The 20,314-nt window shown below is 38.3% G+C and overlaps 1 protein-coding gene across 2 annotated transcripts in view; it reads left to right on the top strand.

Annotated features, from left to right (window-relative positions):
* Positions 1–20,314, top strand: part of dvl3b (dishevelled segment polarity protein 3b) — a 34,654-nt gene extending 14,340 nt beyond the window's left edge. The window contains exons 3-15 of one of the 2 annotated variants that reach the window (XM_084124709.1): positions 4,844–4,968; positions 9,889–10,031; positions 10,102–10,237; positions 11,375–11,468; positions 11,578–11,647; positions 13,441–13,580; positions 13,651–13,727; positions 13,830–13,897; positions 14,052–14,201; positions 15,511–15,642; positions 17,061–17,228; positions 17,340–17,555; positions 18,722–20,314. In XM_084124709.1, the coding sequence (XP_083980835.1) occupies positions 4,844–4,968; positions 9,889–10,031; positions 10,102–10,237; positions 11,375–11,468; positions 11,578–11,647; positions 13,441–13,580; positions 13,651–13,727; positions 13,830–13,897; positions 14,052–14,201; positions 15,511–15,642; positions 17,061–17,228; positions 17,340–17,555; positions 18,722–19,098 (1,896 nt within the window). In that variant the 3' untranslated portion in view covers positions 19,099–20,314. The remainder of the gene's footprint in view (positions 1–4,843; positions 4,969–9,888; positions 10,032–10,101; positions 10,238–11,374; positions 11,469–11,577; positions 11,648–13,440; positions 13,581–13,650; positions 13,728–13,829; positions 13,898–14,051; positions 14,202–15,510; positions 15,643–17,060; positions 17,229–17,339; positions 17,556–18,721) is intronic. The other variant, XM_084124710.1, reaches the window with a different exon arrangement.

Here is a 20,314-nt window from a genome sequence, read left to right as displayed (position 1 = left end):
AGGTGTGCTCTTTATCGCTGCTTTACTCCCTGCCATCTTCAGATGCTCTTTTCCAACGCGGCGGCCAGGAGACACAGGAGCCTGGAGCAGGGGAAATATGTGCGTCCTTTTACTGCCCCCGTTTCATATTCACACCAGGAACTTTCCCATGCTGAGCTGAGCCTGTGGAAGCTTTCGGGCAGGGAGGGACTTGGCTCTGTCCGTCAGAGAACTTGCAGGCATGGAAAGAGAGATAAAAGTGTGATGGAGCGAGGAACATCTAGTGGTCAGAGCGGTACTGCACCACTTCCAGCACCTGGTAGTGCATATCAGCTGTTCATTTAGAGCTGTAAAACACATGGTTCTGTTAAAATGTGATTTAATATTTGGCATCCATCAGTTAGAATTAGAACCAGTGTCATTCCATTTGAGTCTGCCAACAGGAAGTTCCATAATATATTAAACTTTGCTGCCAAAAAAATTAATTCATTGTGGTAGATCAGTGATCGAGGACCCCTTACACCTTACGATAAGGTGATATTTGCCTTTGTCCCATTTAAACTTCCAATTGCTTAGAATCAGCATACATCTGTTCATTGTTAAAACAATGAAATGTATTCAATTAAGAAGTATGAACATGGTTAATATATGACTAGCTGTATATATGACTAGCTGTAAAACAAGCAATATTCAATTAGTTAAAATGAGATTGAATCAAATTGGATATATTGATGATAAATATGTAAACCTGGTTATTGTGTATTTGAAGGGGTTCTATTATGCTTTTCCACTTTTCCACTTTAGGTATTGTGTAATATCTGTGTTATTTTTATTGTGTAAAAAGATCTGCAAGGTTACAAAGCTCAAAGTCCACTCCATAGAGAGATATTTTATGTAACAGAATCCTTTTTTCAAGAACTACAACGGACGGTTTGTTTGGACTACAACATGATTTTTCCGTGCTTTATGAAGTCATAATGCTCCTCATTTAAATAATCCCCGCCCACAGAATACGCAGAAAAGCGGACGAGGCCTGGATGAGCTGCTGTTATGTCAAAGAGACGCTGCTTTTTCCGCAACTCATTTGTTTGACCTTCCTGAGGCTGACAAACTTAAAATGGGTCAAATTTATTTCAAACACTGTTCCTGAACATTATAATCCCAACGTTTATCTGTGCGCTGCACATTATACGAAGAACAGCTTCCAGAGCCACACAAAAGCTTCTCCTGAAATGGGGCAGTTTCCACTTTGTCGGGACAATCTGTTGTTTGTGCAATGACAACTTGTAAGTATGTCTTATTATTTGTAGTTGCGTTTTCTATTGACAGTTCTAATTATGTTTTATGTTGTTGATGCGCTCGCCTGCTAGCCAACATTAGTGTTGATATAGTGTTGTTTACTATAGCTTTTGTAAGCTCTCGCTTTTGTAAGGCTGTTCACTGCCCCTTATGAAAATTAACCATGTTTTTGTGATCGATTTCTGTTTATATAACCATAGTTTTCCGACAAATATCATGATTAAATGCTGGATAACATCGTACCTATAATGTACTAGAAAAACATACCACTCTGAAATGTCCTGTGTAATCCGTGCTTGCAAAATCCGTGCATTAAATCCGTTCTGGATGCTCCTCTTGTTCGTTAACATTGTCAGGGTCTGAATCAGGTTTGAAATTGCCGAAATATTTACACTAGAGCAGAACTCGTTGTTATGGAGGGGCGGGACATTTCCCAAATACACGCTAAACGCTGCCAATCACCTCACACTTGACCAGCTAACCAATTACAGCATATTTCGGAAGGAGGGGCTTCATCGAAACCGGAACTAAACGATGCGTTCGGGCCAGACTGGGGACAGAGGAGCTGTAATAATGTAAAATATGTGAAAAATAATGTTTTTTTTTGTTTGTTTTTTTGTAAATTTTATTTATGCAGATTTTTTACATACATAATACAAAACAAACAGAAAAAAATGCAGAAAATCAGACAATTAAGGCACACAAAAAACAAAAACAAAAAATAAATAAAATAAAAACACATAAAGCCAGCACTTACACATTATATAGAAAGGAAAAAGTAAGGATAACTGTCCAAAGTTTTAAAGAAATTAAAAGAAAGAGTACAATGCATTTAGGTCCCAGTTTGTGGTCTATCCTTCCTGATGTATTCTATGAAAGGGCAAATAATGTGTTTTTTGAACAATCAAGCATGAAAGCATATTCTAGTACACCCCAAAAACAAAAGCAAGACTTTGTAAAAGGGCATAATAGGACCCCTTTAAAACACATTTAGTTTATTAGTACTATTACAGAAATCTTACTTGTTTTAATTATGTATGACTGACAAATATGTCTTGAGCCTAAAAAAACATGCCAGGGTAGGAACTGAAACCGGCTTCATGCAACAGACGTCTGGTACTTTTATTTGTGGGTTCAGGGGCGTAGCACAAGATCCCGGACCCTATGCATAGGCAGTCCTGATGGGCCCCCATGTTCCTCAAAAAAAAAAATAATAATAATAATATGGCCTCTGCACACATGAATCTGTAGACCTAGATATTTATAGCGTAATAACTATTAACTGTAAATGCTTAGAGTAGCCTGATAATTTGTCATGTGTGAACACACATTTCAAACCTCCTTTCAACATTCTCTAGCCTACTTTACTGTGGTTACTAAGTTTAAGCTAAATGATATTACAATTTTTTTTTGTATATAACACTCAACGTAGGCTATATAATTTCTAATTATTGCTAATTTTAGATATTATAGCCTATTAATTTAAAATTAAACAGGTTTCAATTTAGGCTATTATAATGATGTGTTGTGCAAACAGCATTGTTAGTGTACAGTTTATTTATTTAGCCTTTACCTCAGATTACATGTATAACCAAATTATCATCTGAAAGTGTATGTTCTGCTCTTTCAATGGGTTGTCTCAGTTGATTTTTAGCACTAACGATCGCGGAGATATTCAAGCAGTTTAGCACTACAGATTTCGTGTTGTAGATTGTGCTCACCTTTCTTTGAAAATAAGTCAGTTACCAATTGTTTCCCCTCATTTTGTTTTCTTTCCTTCTAATGTCGTTCCTTTCATTTTGGGGGGCCTGATTTGCCTTGCTTTGAGAAAGACATTTCTACAGCAGAAGTTTGCGCTCCTCCAGATGCTGAACTAACTAAAATGCGTGCAGATGGACTAAACCATTTGGCGCATTAGCAAGGGGTGGGACCAGTCAGTCAATCAACAAAGTTATTCAGCCAATACACTAATTTTACATTTCATCTGACATTCATTATGAAATTTAATTAGGAAATTAAAATATCCAGGTAACATAAAACATATTCCAGAATTTTCAAGGGCCCTCTCTCCCTTTGGGGTCCTGGTAATCAGTACTGGTTTTACCCCCAGTCCGACGCCCCTGTGTGGGTTACACTACACAGTGTATTTGTGACAGGGAAGTGTTTCTGTTTTCTTAAAGCACATTGTCTTCTTCCATGTTGGTTGTGATTGAATTATCTAAGTGAAGTCACAGGGTGAGCGAAAAACACTCCTGAAATATCCCATGTATAACAAGAAGATTCAATCAGATTTAGGGTGGTGTTGGGACTCCAATGCAGCTCATTGTGGTCTCATAAGAGGCTCTCTGTTTGTCCAACAGGATGTGAATGCTCTCTTTCCAAGAGGCTCTTAATGATCATTACTACAGGGTTCGTGGCATTCTGAATCCCCTCCTAAACTATGACATCCCTGCTGGGCCCTCAGAACTGCTGACATTAAAACATGGAGAAAAGCAGGCAATGCACTTTTAAATTAAGGTTAAATACAAGTTCAGCTCTATCAACACGTTTACAGTAATAATTGTACAATGGAAATCTATTGCATTGGGATAAACACAATTTTCAAAGTATAGTCACAAAACTTAAATATCATAGTCTACCATTCAAAAGTTGGAGGTCAGTGATGTCTTTGTATTTTTTGGAAAGAAATTAATAGTTTTATTCAGCATTAAATTGATTAAAAGTGACCGTGTATATATCATGTGTATATCATGTTTCATTTTTTTTTTGAATTCATAAAAATGCTGTTCTTTTGAACTTTCTATTCATCAAAGAATCCTTAAACAAATGTATCACGGTTTCTACAGAAATATACAGCACAGCTGATTTCTAAACTGATAATAATAAGAAATGTTTCTTGAGCCGCAAATCAGCATATTAGACTGACTGGAGTAATGATGCTGAAAATTCAGCTTTGATCACAGGAATAAATTACATTTTAAACTGTATTCGAATTGAAAACAGTTATTTTAAATTGTAATAATATTACAGTTTTTACTGTATTTTTGATCAAACAAATGAAGCCTTGGTGAGCAGAAGAAACTTCGTTCAAAAACATTTTAAAATCTTACCGACCATAAACTTTTGAATGGTACTGTCACATTATGTTTCATTATCATGGACTTTTAGTTTGTTTTCATGTTTCACGTGTTCCTTTGTTCAGTTTTCCCGCTCCTCATTATTAGTTCATATGTGTCAGCTATTAATCATCCTAATTTGTGTTTGCCATATAAGTTGGTCCTTCACATTCATTCTCTGTCCGATCACTGTTACCCTATGTGTGTGTGTGTTTGTGTGTGTGTGTGTGTGTGTGTGTGTGTGTATGTGTGTAACACTGCCTGTTTGCCTTCCTTGTGGATATTTATCTTTAAACGTCGTGTTGGAACTTGATTCTTCTGTGTTCCTGAACCCACTCGTGACAGGTATTGTATACTGGTAAGTTAGCATGAGACATGAGGCTTATCAACCATGTCACAGATGCTGTAGATAAGCTAATTTCATCGTCTCTCTCTGTGTCTCTGTACAGCTGGTGTCTGCAGACGGCTCTCATGGTTCTGACGGAGGATCTGTGTGTGCGGACACTCAGGCCGATCTGCCGCCCCCTCTGGAGAGGACAGGAGGCATCGGAGACTCCAGACCCCCTTCCTTCCAGTCAGTAACCCTACAGCTGTGTGTGTGTGTGTGTGTGTCTATTAGCTTGTTCACCGACAGACCAAAATAACACAGATTCAATTGATATTAGTAGTGATGCACCAAAATGGTTTTTGTACTGAAACTGAAATTTTCATTTAGCTAAAAAAAAATATATAATTTATATTTATTTAATAATTTATGTAATAATCAATTAATGAATCAAAAATGTCAACATGCAAATATTGTTTACATTTTAAACAGACATTTAAATTTCACATAAGGCATTTTTTATATCAACTTTTTAATGATATAATTGTTTCTATTCCAATTCGTTGTTGAAATATTAACATTTAAACAGTAGCTATAATAAAACTTCTATGATAAAAAAATAAAAAAATAAAATTATTTTTTCAAACTTCAATTAAATAATGAAGACATTGCTAGCAGGTAAAGTAAAAATATAATGAATTTGTGATATAGCCTAGTACATATATTTAACAAAATGCTCCTCACAAAATGATTGATAAGATATCAATACTAAAACTATACATCGTGCAGTCCTACATCCGATGTAGACAGTGATTTGAAGACAAGAAAATATGACGAGTAATGAAGACCCCAGTGTGTTGTGTGCCTCAAAATATTAGCTTCTGATAGTATGAAGCCGAACAAGTTAAGATTTCACATCACAAACACAATGAGAAGTCTGATGACGTAGAGAAGATGTAGTACTGTATTAATTACAGTGTTTTTCGAGAGACTGAGATTGTCTTTATGGGTGCATGTACAGTAGGTGAAGGGCTTGAAAATATTTATCTCTACAAAAGGGCCGGCAGAAAAATGTGGGAACCACTGCTAAATATTGTGTGTGATTTTACCCAATAGACACTCACTGGAGGTGGTTAGGGACCGGAAGAGCTCGGTGTTGACTCGCTCTCATTATCCTTCAGTCTCAAAGGCACCAGTTTCCTCTAATGTGAGTTAATCAGAGCCCTAACCCAGAGAGCGCTGGCACGTCAATATCTTTAATGACATCTGCCTGATCACAAGAGGTGTGTTAAGAGGAGCTGTGCGAGTCTCAGAGCTGCGCGTTTACATTTTCCAATAAGCCGAGGACCCCATTACTTGTAAATCTAATCAACCCTACAGACCCTCATAGAAAGACACGCTCATCAATTTAGATTGATGTTTTACAGACAAAGGCATCGACTGCTTTAAGTGCTTGTTTTGATGGGAACGTGGAAGTGGTTAAGAAAGAGAAAGATGTGGTGGAGGTGAAGCATTATTAGGGCGGCACAGATAATCGAACTGTGTTATTATGGCCTTTGTTAAACTGCAAAAGACTATAGTTTAAGTAAATAGTTTAAGTCACTTTCATGACTGTGTCTTAAAAAGTGGACTTATATAAAATTAAAAGTTTTAAATAATTTAGGCTAGTTGTTTTAACTAACAAACTAAAGCACATGTAAAGTACTTGATTATTACGTGTTATCCGGGATTACGTTTAAAGTGAATATATTTTAAATGTAATAAATTGCAACTTTGTCATTTCAAATATAATTACAAATATATCTAATTAAATATACATGGCATACAGTGTCAGTAGAAATTATATTAAAGTATATTTTAGTTACCATAAATGCTTCAGCAGTGCACTTTAACCATAAATATAAAGAGTGTTCACAAAAACACTCAGCTAATTTAACTTTAAACTATAATACATTTTCATTTAATAGCAAATAACATGCAACAAATAACGGATATATTATCTGTTTGATTTCAAAGGTGCATGTGGTTCATGGCTTTATTCTTTATTGAATTTTTTTAAATCCCTATGGAGAAATTGAATGAGAAAAATACTTCAGGAACCCAGGCCGGTTATTGTTGCGCTCTATTGTGATTTAAAATGTTTATGATTTCAGAGTTCAAATTTCACACTTAATGTTTGTCAAAATAATACCAATGTGATTTACTTTGACAAAACCGTGCAGCCCTTTTTATATAGATTTTGATATTTGTTGTTTTGCTGCCTGTATCAGTGTGTATCCCTCCAGGCTTGGAGTTTTTCCCACAGGTCTGTTTGTGGCATTGTTGGTCAGTAGGTCTCTTTATCTGCGTGTAACCACATGTGTGTGCATAGTTGTTTGTCCTGCTGGTGTTTCCTGTCTGTGTGTGGGTGTGTGTGTGTGTGTGTGTGTGTGTGTGTGTGTTTCCTGTTCTGTCTGTCAGGCAGCATGACTCCCCTCTGTGAGAGTGTGTGAGAGTGTGTTTGTGTCCAGGTTAATTAATTATTCATGCACTGTGAGTGAACACAGCCAAATGTAGTTAAGAGAAATACAGCAGCAGCCTGTGAGCGCCCTCTGCTGGCGATCCTCTCACACAGAAGCTGCGCTTTATCCCAAACACTTCAGATGACATTTATGCTGCCAAATCACAAACTGGAGTTGTCTTTAAATCACAACTTTCTGAGTTGAGAATGGTTATTTGTGATCATTTTCACTGTGAATGTAAATGTGAATGTCAACTGTGAATTTTACTGTACATTGTACGATTTTATTAATACATACACATTTTGTGTACTTCAGTGTGTAATACAGCTGTTTGTGCATGTAAACTGTCTGGAAAGTTACAAAGCACAAAGACAACACAAAAGGGATTTAATCTCATCCTGAAACGCCTTGTTTGTCCTGCCATCATTTCTGTGACTAATGCCCTATTCGGACGGGATTAACTTTGCAAGGGTAGATGGAGTAATGTAATTTTACCACAGGACGTCTGTAATTTTAATGGCCAATTCGCACAGGATAAGATATCTCAGTAAACTAGCAGAAGTGGGAGGGGTAACTCGATTTGCACATCGCCTTCACTCTCCTGTCGTCATGTGTGTATTACGTTGCTCTATATTTTATTTATATATATAAAACAGTTATGTCTGGTCGAACGATGTATTAATTAACTTCAGATTGTATTGTGTTGGTAATAGGCACTTACCTAACGCTAAAAGATGTTTCGTGCCTCTAACAAGTGCGTTCGATCTTCTTTCTGATCTGAATAGTGTGTGGAAAACACTTGAGTTTTGCCACAGACTCGTCCCAGCGTATAGAACGCGACTGAATGCTTTTTCAAGCGTCTCCATACTTGAAAAACCGTGGAAAACTACTTTTAAACAGGAAATGACAAAATATTTACATACATATTTACAGCGGGTCTATTCGGTCAATAGGTCATTTTTCCGGACCTTTTTACTGAAGGTAAAAGTCGCCGTAATCTTTACTGACATTGTCCGTAATGATTACTGAGATGGCACATTCGGACGGGACTAAAATCACTTTGAAGCTCTGGTAATTATTACTTTACCCCACCTCTCCATGTTACACTAGTCCTGTCCGAATAGGGCTTGATACAGTATAATGACTCGTTTCCACTGAGCAGTACAGTACGGTACGGTTCGGGTCTGTTAACCATGATCTGGCTAGCGTTTCCACTGCCAACAGTACCCTTACTTGATAGGCGTGGTGTTTCGATCGACGTCATTTTCGCGCGAAGAAGAACATAGTAAACTACGAGTCAGCGGCGAACGTCAGAAGAACTAGCCGAGGAAAGGCTCATCCAGCCGGGAAACATGAGCGCCGAGCGCCCGCTGATCGCATGGATCTCACAACCGGGGAAAAAAATCATCTTTATAAATAAACCACAAATTTGAGCTTTAAACAACTACATTCTCGCCTGAAAAACTCTTAAAATTACATTTCGTGACACAGTAACAGTAGTATTATATTAAACTGTATATTAAAAAATGGCACTTCTTATGTTGTCATTCCCCGATTCTCTGTCAACCAATCAACGTCCTGCAGTGAGTCTAGCTCCACCTTTTAGTACCGTACCACTGTGCTAGGTACCCCAATGGAAGGGTACCAAAAAGTGGTACGACGGTTCGGCATTTTGGTACCATTCACAACTTTTGATAGTGGAAACGCAAATAAATGCGTACCGTACCGTACCGCTCAGTGGAAACGAGCCATAATACTGTTTACAGCTGCCCATGATGCCTCGGGAGCTGAAACCTGATTATGCTAAGGGGTGTTCAATTTCTGGCATGCAATCTAAGCGGTTGACCAATCACAACAGACTGGACCAGCTGACCAATCAGAGCAGACTGGGCTTTTTTTAAAGAGTTTTTAAAGACACCGGAGCTAAAACAGAGCGTTTCAGGCAGGTGAGAAAGGACCTGCAGCAATGTACAGTATGTGAAAAATAATGTGTTTTTCTTTATATCATGTAAATGTGTTCTAAGACCCCAAATCTAAAATAATTAACTTGTAAATTAGCAGGTTCTTTAAAGCAACACCAAAGATTCTTTTGTACCTTAAAATAATGTGTCCAAAATCGTTTCAGTGGTTCATCAACTCGTAACAGGGTGAACGGCACTTCTGCATTCGCTTTGCGTCCCTCTATCGGCTGTAACCGCACTATGCAAGTTTGCCAGATCGGGTGGCGGATCTGTAGTTCGAATGAGACATAAACACGGCAAGCGTTACTATAGCCGATAGGTGGAGCCTATATAAAAAATAGCCGTTTCTGATGTCGCAATACATCATACTTTAATAAAATCATGCAACATACTTTACCTTGTCTGTATTTCCAAAGCCGGTGCTGGATAAACAGCGTGCGTGCGGCGGTAGGCTAAATTATTTACGACAGCGGCAATGGACAATTCCGCTTCCACCCTGTAGGGGGACCGAAGAGGAAAAGTGCTGTGGTGTTGCTTTGAGTAGAACCCGTTCAGAAATGTTGTTCACAGATCACTAGCTTATCTTTAAAAAGCCTACAAGTGTGAATTGTGTGTGTGTGTGGCATGTGTCACTCAGCGATGTGTGTATCACTGCCTGTCTTCTGAACACCCAGCCTTCATCTTTCTTATTTCCACTTTTCATGCAGTGCGAATGCCGCAGGAAGTCAGGATGACCTGGGCGACGACACCGAGCCTGAGGTCGGTCCATCGCTGCGAAGAGACCGAGAGCGAGAGAAGGACAGAGAGAGGGAGAGAGAAAGGCCTCGTAGGAAAGATGCACATGACCATGGTGAGTTTCCTCAGGTCCGCCCTGGCTGTTTTGTGAGCAAGGCTTGTTTGCTGAGTGTTGTCTGCTGCAGGAGGCCGGCTGAACGGTCACTCTCGGCCGGAGCGCAGGCAGGAGACCGCGGGCTATGAGAGCTCGTCCACGCTCATGAGCAGTGAGCTGGACACCACCAGCTTCTTCGACTCCGAGGAGGACGACTCGGCCAGCAGGTGAGACTTGCACTGAGAGCCTTTCAACAGACCACATCATGAAAAACAAGGATTTTTCTGGCTCTTTTAAAGTGGAAGTCTGATGTAGACATTATGTATGTAGACTTTCACAATGCAAAGCTCCTAGTCCACACAGTGTTTATGAAAACTCATCAACAGGGCCATTAAATGAAAAACATTTCCTGCACAGTTTTTTCTCTGCTTTCATGCAGCCATTAGCGGAAACAAATTGTTTTTCTCCTCTGCCGGTCTATTATTGTGGTATCTATGATTTCTAATAAACCCACACTTAAAATGCACGTTGGTCAGTCAGACTGTAAAGAGAAAAAGCAATCTACTCTACTATTAGCACCTTGAGAATCGTTTGCATTGTGAGATTATTTTTTAGGACAGTAAAGCAGATTTAGCCCCAATTCACAATATTGTAATGCATCTGGCATTTTCTTTCTCATCATGATAATTTTCATTTCACTATAGTCCGTTTTTTTTTTTTTCGTATTACAGTAACCATGATGCATACCTTCAAATCTTAATAATAGTAAAATAAGATATATGTTAATCTTTATTTTTCATGTTACTGTAATGAGAATTATGGGGCAGAATGAGGATGCGCTTGATGGGCCTGAAAATAATGTAAAAATGCAAAAAGTCCTAGCAGTTTATGCACAGTATTTTTGCATAAAGATAATAAAATCTATAATTAAAAATATTTTGCATTTTTACTAAATTTTAAGGACAATTAACCTTGAGCTTAAACTATTCTGGTATTTTTCACATGTACAGAGGTCAGTATTAACAAAGGTAATTTGCATGTAGGCATGTTGAAATTATACAGACAGATTGTAAGAGTAAGTATCAGAGACGAGGTGAATAGAATAGAATATGGCTCCTGTAAACACAAGCGTATCTCCTCATGAAGATGACTTAATGCACATTCAATCACATGCTCTGGAAAGCCAACACAAAGCATGGTTTTCCATGGTCTGATACACTACCACACTAATTCAAAGGATTGGATGGTAAGCATCACATGACTATCAGGACCAATCAGAGCTGAGAGGACTGTAATGTGCATTATATGTGCACAAAAGATACTAAATATGATGTTTTGAAGATTCATCTGTGATGCCACTGCAGGTTCAGCAGCTCTACGGAGCAGAGCACATCGTCACGTCTCATGAGACGCCATCGGCGCCGCAGACGGAAACCCAAAGCACCCAGGATGGAGAGGGTGAGACTCCTGTGCCTGATAAACATTGTGTTTGTGTCCGGCTATCAGTGTTGAACTGTCTCTTTAAGTGTGTCCTCACCTCTCGCTCTCTTTCTCTCGCTCTCTCCAGTCCTCATCGTTCAGCAGCATAACTGACTCCACCATGTCTCTGAACATCATAACTGTCACATTAAACATGGGTGAGTATGTGCACGTGTATATCTGTGTGTCTGCCACTCTTTTAAAGACAACATGAACAAAATCCACTAACTTCAGTAATGAGACAGAAATGTAGAGCAGGACTTCAGTTATCAGACACAGGTAGCTAAAGAATATTGGAGAATGCACACCAAATCAAATTGAAATTTTAAATAAATTAAATGAAAAAAACATAAGGCCTGAAGTCCAAGATCCCATAGCACAAAATGGTTACCTAAGAATTACAAAAAGTGTGCACACTGGGGACTTTGTGCACATTTTTGTTCATCACTGCATAAATATGAACTAATTCTTTGACATTACATTTTTGCTATTGGATCTATGACAATAAAGTTGCGATGAAACGGAAGTAGGTTTCTTCCGAGTGTAACGGCTTATTGAAAAATAAAAATGTAGGGTGGGTTTTGGTTCTATGTGTTGGTTGTTCTGAGTTGCAACCTTTGGCCCGTGGGTGTGTCGCTCCAGCCGATAACGGCGCATGTCAGGGCGGGACTTGATCGTCCGTGTCTGAAGCTCGAGATCCAGAAGCCCTGCTAAAGGCTAGGGGCCGCGTTTGAATGTTGTACAAACCCATACAGAAAAAAAATATATTGAAATATATTTTAAAGTGTGAAAAATATATGTGGCATATATTCCAAATACATTGAAATATATTTGCATTGTTGTTCACTTATATTTATCATTTTGAAATATATTCTGAAATATATCAAAAATATGTGATGTTAAGTGTGAAATATATTTACATTTATAACATGTAATGTAAAATATATGACAAAATATATAGTCATAAAATGTTTAGCTTGCTAAAGAAGGGTCGAAAATGTATTTTGATCATAGTAATTCCTCTACCTTTTCCCCTATACACAACAGTAGGCTATTATATTTCACTACTGTATTATGACACACAGCTATAATAAATACTGTACTTACATTTAAATGACTGCAATGTAAAATGACAGATAGTTGCTTTCCTAGGACTATTAGGCCATATTAGGTGGCACGTACCTAACACTAAGTGCAATTATTAGATATATTGTTGTTGTTTTTTGCCATCTTTCCTGAAGTCATATAAATATTGAAAATATGCACAATATTTATGATGCAAGTATAACAATTTGCAAAAGTTAAAACATATATGAACATATATGTTGTTAGTAAATATATTGACATATAAATATATTCACATATCTAACTAAAATATATTTTCAAAAAAAATAAATTTGTACATATATTTTACTAAAATATATTTAAAAAAATAAAAATAATTTACATATATTTAACTAAAATATATTTATTGGGCCAATTTCGAATATTTGCATATATTCCAAAAATATATTTCAAAATATATTTCTTTTGTGTATGGGAACGGTAACTGAACATTTACTGCACCTTTAAGTAGACAACATTATGGGGAAGTCCTGCCTACGTAAATAGATAGAAGTTTGTCATTTTTACCAGAGGATCCAGTTATGACATTTTGATTAAACATTAAAAGGTAAATTGAAAATAAATAAATAAAGAAACATGTGCACGGATGAATTATTCACAATAAGATCTATATCATGTATTTAGAAAATGCTGTATGTTTCTTTTAATTTACTATTTAAGTCTTCTTTTAATCATACGAGATCATACAAGCGGTTGAGGATGTTACTAAATTTGAATGAAAGATTCTGAAACTAAAAATTGTGAATAGTGTTTTACAGCGCTCTCATTATACTAAATCTATACTCTGCTCCTCATCTCTCCATTTTGTTTTTCTCTCTTGCTATAGAGAAGTATAATTTTCTGGGGATTAGTATAGTCGGGCAGAGTAATGAGAGAGGTGATGGAGGGATCTACATCGGCTCCATCATGAAGGGCGGTGCGGTGGCTGCTGACGGACGCATTGAGCCTGGCGACATGCTACTACAGGTCGGTCTCTCCGTCATGCTCTGTTTTGGCTGTTTCTAAGAGATTTCTAAGAGTTGCTTTTGTGTTGTAGGTGAACGATATCAACTTTGAGAACATGAGTAATGATGATGCAGTGAGGGTGCTGCGAGAGATTGTCCATAAACCTGGGTAAGAAGTGGATGCTGTGATGTTCGCTTCTCATGTTACGGGCTAGATGATATTTATATCAGCACTGACGTTACTTATGATCGTGCATCTTCACGTTTACAGGCCCATCATACTGACTGTGGCCAAATGTTGGGATCCAAACCCCCGTAGCTGTTTCACCCTCCCAAGAAGTAAGAGAGATGCTGGGTTACAGTGCTGTTCAAGTCAACCTGAAGTGGTTATCGCAACCATTTCACTTTCACAGTTAAACTACTTTCTTTTACTGTTCTTGACCTTTTTGGTAGCAAGTGACCAGGCCCGTTGGCTTCCCCTGTGTTTGTCCAGGTGAGCCGATCCGTCCCATAGACCCTGCTGCCTGGGTGTCTCACACGGCCGCTATGACGGGGGCGTACCCAGTGTACGGTATGAGCCCTTCCATGAGTACAATCACCTCCACCAGCTCCTCCATCACAAGCTCCATTCCAGAGACTGAGCGTAAGTGTTTATCCACCCACCCTTCCCATAGTCCACCTCTGCTGTGCCCGCTGTCTGTCGCCAGAGGATGACTTCATCTGCCAGTCCACTGCTTACTGTGTGTCGATCGTAGCCCTTATCAACTGAGTGTGTCAGATGAAAATCAAAAATTTGTGATTTGTCTTGAATGAAATACAAAAACTGTACATTGGAAATTAGGGCCACCCTTGTGGAAAAGAAGCATGCATTTGCATACAAAAGAATACTTATAACGGGAATAATATACTTTAAAGGGTAACTCGCCAAAATGCAAACTTCCGTTTAAAAGCATAATTAGGATGGAAACGCCACTTTTAAGTTTGACCGTATTTTTGTTTTCGGTCAAATTGCCTTTTGAATGGGAGTGCTTGGGGCACTACTATGATAGCATCAAAATCACTATTTTTAAAACACTAAGAAGGCTCCACAACATGAAACTTTGCTCGAAGTATCACCAGAGGCTCTACACATGAACTCGAGCATTGAGAACATTGTTTGTGTACACAGAGTTTACAAAAAAGAAAGATTTTGAACAACTCACTGTAGCTGTTGTTGTTTCCGTCCACCGGCATTTTGACAGTCAAAAATAGTCGATCTCCGAATGTGAATGAACTGACTCTGAATTTTAGTATTGCTTTTTATATGAGGATCCTTTTTCAAATACAAGGTCAATATTGATTTTCCCTAACGACAAAACAACAAATTATCCGTGAATTTATGTGGAGCTAAGCTTTAGGAGCTTTTACCATCTTTACTCTCCTCCCTTTTACGTTGCATTCGGAGATCGACTATTTTTGACTGTCAAAATGCCACCGGACACAGCTACAGTGAGTTGTTCAAACAGTGAGTTGTTCATGTGACACAGTGGTAAACATGCCTCTGTCCCAACTTTTTTGGAGTGTGTTGCAAAACACTGGAAATCTTTTCTTTGTACTTTTATCAGTTAATTTTAATACATTATTTTAATACATTTTAAAGAGAATTAACAAACCACAGATTCTTGATTTTATTGCATTTTACAAAATGTCCCAACTTTTCTGGAAATGGGGTTGTACATTTGTTTGAACATACTTTTAAGATTTGAAGCACACTACAAGTGCACATTGATTACAATTAAGCACACTTCTTTTTCTCAAGGGAAATTAAATGTGTAATGTTTGAGATATCAGAAACTCTTCTCAGATCAGTTGGTAGTGGCTACAGCACCTTGATGTTCTCACGGAGCACATCTTTGTAACTCTCCCACATCTGTGGACTGCTCTGCACCTTCTGACTGTGCTTTACTCTGCAGGGTTCGAGGATTTCCATCTGTCCATCCACAGTGACATGGCAGCAGTAGCCAAAGCGATGGCATCGCCAGAGTCAGGCTTGGAGGTGCGAGACAGAATGTGGCTGAAGATTACCATCCCAAATGCATTCATAGGTAAAAATGCACCCTCATTCTTAAAAATTCAGAAACTAATCTGGGCGTGGGGGGGGGGAATACCAAAAATAAATAAAATTTCTATCTGTTATATACATTTTTCCATCATTTTCAGTATCTATCCAATTTACCGCCACTTTTGTATTTGATTTGATTGGTAATAGCCATAATTGTTCTGAATTAATTTCAAAGAATTGAAATATTTGACATAAATGGATGCCACCATCTATGGTGGTGTTTATCTCTTTTAAAAGAAATTAAATGGAAGTAGCAACAGATTGTTTCTTCCATATTGTGCTGTACATCTGAGCGTAACGGATTAGCGGAAAAGGCCAAAAGTAGGCGGGACTTGGTTCTATTCATCAGATTGGATGATTGATTGGATGTTGAAATGTGGGCGTGACACTTAAAAGTGGAGGCAGATTAACGTGAGCTTTCCAGGGTGGATTTAAGTGACTAATGATTGGGGAAGTCCTGTGTGTGTCGCCAAAGAGAAGTCGTTTTCACCGGAAGATCCAGTTATGACATTTTGATTAAACATTACGAGGTTAAAATAAAAGAAATTAAATGTATGCACAGATGAATTGTTCACAATAAAATAGATGGGGTGATTTTTAATATCATGCCCACTTTAAAGATGTAATTTTCCAGCACCTCATCGCTTTTTTAATTTTGAAACATCAACATACAAATGTATTTAGACACTTAAAGGGATCTTTTACTTATCTCTGGGAGCCCATATAATGCAAGTGAATAGGTTCTGATATGTCGACGCTCCAAAAAGCACACACAGTCATCGTTACATTAATCCGTACGACCCATGTGGAAGAATCAATGTCTTCTGAAGCGTGTTGTGAAGCTTGACAGTCCACTGCACTTCTGCTTCACTTCTCACGTGAGCTTCACAGCGCGCTTATGCTTTCAACCCTTAAAAGCACATACGACAGTTGGACAAAAGTGATAGTTTATATGATTAAACTTATTACTATTTTTCTTACATACAATTATCGCTTTACTTTAGAAGACATTGATTCATCCACTGGGGTTGATGGGTTAAAACAATGATGGCTGTGTTTACGTCAACTTTCGAACTCAGAGATATGGATTATTTTTTTATAAACATCTTTGTTTGCGTTCATAACTCATTTAAATGAGGGTGAGTAACTGATGAGAGAATTTGTATTTTTGGTTGAGCTATCTCTTTAAGCAAGATAGTATACTTTTCAAGCACCAAAACATTACGCAAATGTTAGGTTTTTAATTATAAAACAATAGATACGCTTTTCAAAATGAAGACAGACAGTATTTGCAGGCATTGTGGTTGTCAATGTTTATAGTTAATGTGATGAATTACACTTGTGCATATTCTGCTAGGACAACAGTGTCTTCAGAGGTGAAATATTAGTTTTTCCTATCAGGTTCAGATGTGGTGGATTGGCTGTATCATCACGTCGAGGGCTTCACTGACAGACGGGAGGCACGCAAATACGCCAGCAACCTGTTAAAAGCCGGCTACATCCGCCACACTGTCAACAAGATCACCTTCTCTGAACAGTGCTACTACATCTTTGGTGACCTCTGTGGCAGTGAGTGCATGATCTTAAGATTTCTCCCCTCTCTTTCACGTTGAAGCATCTTTTATTTATTCATTTGGAGTAAACTCTATTTCCCTCCTGTCTGTTCCTATTCTCTCTCAGATATGGCCAGTCTCACCTTGCATGACCATGATGGTTCTAGTGGGGCGTCTGACCAGGACACTCTGGCCCCGTTGCCCCACGCTGGGGTGGCTCCCTGGCCTCTCACCTTCCCTTATCAGTACCCGATCCCTCACCCGTACAATCCCCATCCAGTGCACGATCCCACATACAGCTTCACTGCAGGGGGCGGCAGCGCCGGTAGCCCTCACAGCGAAGGTGAGACTGCATCCTACCTGGGGCTTGGGGCAAAAATACCACCAAAATATACAAAAATGCCCCTCAAATTCAAAATAAGGGGGCAAGTAATGCCTCTATACAATTAAACTACATTTATTATGACTGTTGCGATTAAAGTGAAACGTAAAAATAAATGAAAAGTGTCAAGTGATTCTTCAATTTCAAAGATTTCTTATTGCAAGGATTTTTGCAGCATTGAGCATTATAACCAATCGCACGTTTCTGTATGAATTCATTGGCCAATCAGAGACATTTAGATTAGTCGTGATTAAAATTAAATGTAAAAACGAGTAAGAAGGGTCGATTGTGGCATTACACTTAGATCTGCTCACAATGCATCAAAAAAGTTTTCTTTTTACGCTATGTTTTTGCAGCATTTTCGCACACGTTATAACCAATCACAGCATTATAACCATAATATTATATGAATTTTCATAATATTTCAGCCTTACCCTGTAATGAGTTACTGTTTTTTTATTTTATCATTTATATACTTTATGTAGGATATTTAAAATTACATTGATCCCATAACATTATGCAATTGTTGTGTAAAGTGTACATAAAAATGCCACGTCAGATGCAGCTTCTGTGCCAACTTGACACGGTAAAGATGGCTTTTGTTGATGTTGATCAAATGAGTTACAAACTAGTACCCTGATTGATAGTTCAAGCAAAAATGAAAATTCACCCAAAATTTCTTTCTTCTGCTGAACACAAAAGAAGATGTTTCGAAGAATGTCGGTAACCAAACAGTTGATGGACCCCACTGACTTAAAAACACTATGGAAGTCAATAGGTCATCCTTATCAACTGTTTGGTTACCGACATTCTTCGAAACATCTTCTTTTGTGTTCAGCAGAAGAAAGGAACTCATGCAGGTTTGAGGATGAGTAAATGATGACAGAATTTTCAATTGTATGGGTTCATTGTTTAAATTTAAATATTTTACAAAAGAAAACAGCACAGGTATATTTAATTATAGGTAATTATTTTTCAAAAATGCCCCAGAAAATTAATAATAATCCTTATCCCAACCCTGCATTGAACTCTTCCACCCTCATGTGTTCAAAAGGCGAATTCAGTGATGGAAAAAACATATTTTAAACATAAAGTCTCACTTTTCCTTGCTTTCATTTCGCTCGCAGGTAGTCGAAGCAGCGGCTCGAATCGCAGCGGTAGCAAAAACGACGCGAACGCAGCGGCTGGAACGCAGGAGTCTGGAGGCCGATCTGGCAGTGGCAGCGAGTCCGAGAAAAGAGAGAAGGCTCCCAGCGAACGCTCTGCAGCGCCCCCTAGCGAACACAGCGTGCGTAGCTCACACACCATCCGAAGCACACACTCTCACGCCCAGAGCCTGGTGTGTGTACCGCCCGACCTCCCTCCACAGACGCCCTCCACAGCAGCACCGGGCTCTCCTCCAGACCGAGACCTGTCCTCGGTGCCACCCGAACTCACTGCCTCGCGCCAATCTTTCCGCATGGCCATGGGGAACCCCAGCGAGTTCTTCGTCGACGTCATGTGATGTGCTTCAGGTGACCCAGAGGGCCGACTCAACATGCGCAGGCATGTGAAATCAAGAGAGAAAGATGGGGAGGAAGACCAGAAAGAGATGCATTGACATTTTAGCTGGTGGAGCGCGCCGAGTGTCCCTCCTAATGTCCCTCCTGTGTCCTGTGGCTTGCACTTTCTTCAGTGAAGAAGACTGGAACAGATCACGTATCCCATCATGCCCTCAGAGACCGGAGTGCTCTGAGTAATGGTGACTCTGTGGGATGCAGTGATGAAGTCTGAGCGAAGCTGAATGCTTGCTGGTTTTTGTGTACTTTTTATGTACTTTACCTGCATTTTATAATATTTTGTCCTCTGACCAGTTTATTATCCTCAAGCTAAGATCTGTTTATCAAGCAAAATGAAAGAAAAGCATGAGACATGGGAAGAAAAGTGAGGTAATCTACTACTTCTAAATCACCCTTTGCTTTTTAAAGGATGAACAAATCATTTTTAATGATTTTAAAAAAGACAAACGCTATCAAAAGATAGAATCTTTGGCATTTATTTTGTATTTATGACTTTTAATTTTCTGCTAATAATTGTGGAGAGTGAGAGAGAGTTAAAAAAAGAGAGTTTTTAAGTTTACAGACAGCACTTTTAAAGTCTGCCTTACCTTCGGGTTAAAATGAATTTATTAAACATGATACACAATGTTTTTTGTTTTTTTTGTTTTTTAATAACGTGAACCAATGAATTGTGCACAATAAGACCAGGGACTTTTATTAATTAAGTAGCTCAAGTCGATTATGATTTGATGTTGATTTAAAGAAAAGAATTTGGGAGATATTCAGTCCTGTACTGTTATTCTTTGTAATATTCTACGTGTGCTGAACCTGCAGCAGTGATGAAGATCAAAATGGACCTTTAATGTTTCAATATTATCAGCACCCCTGAATGAACCTGATGACGCACTATAATAATGTGATGAAGAGCAGCTCTCTTCACTCTCTCACTCTTCCTCAAACAACACAGTACTTAATATGTTAATGTTTGTCTTCATTAACTATCAGCACTCTGCTTTATTGTTTCTCTGTAAACCTTTGATCGTTTTTCTCAGATGCATTTATCACATGTTTAATTATTGGAAAACAGTATTAAATGGTTCAATTTAATACTCACTGTACACTGTTTTATGACATAACAAAACAAATTGTTTTATTTATAAATATAGTTTATTGCCTAAACAC

Source organism: Abramis brama (assembly GCF_963993115.1).
Source record: "Abramis brama genome assembly, chromosome: 9".
NCBI classification, from domain to species: domain Eukaryota; kingdom Metazoa; phylum Chordata; class Actinopteri; order Cypriniformes; family Leuciscidae; genus Abramis; species Abramis brama.
Note: the sequence above shows the minus strand (reverse complement) of the source record. Positions and strands in the feature narration are given on the sequence as shown.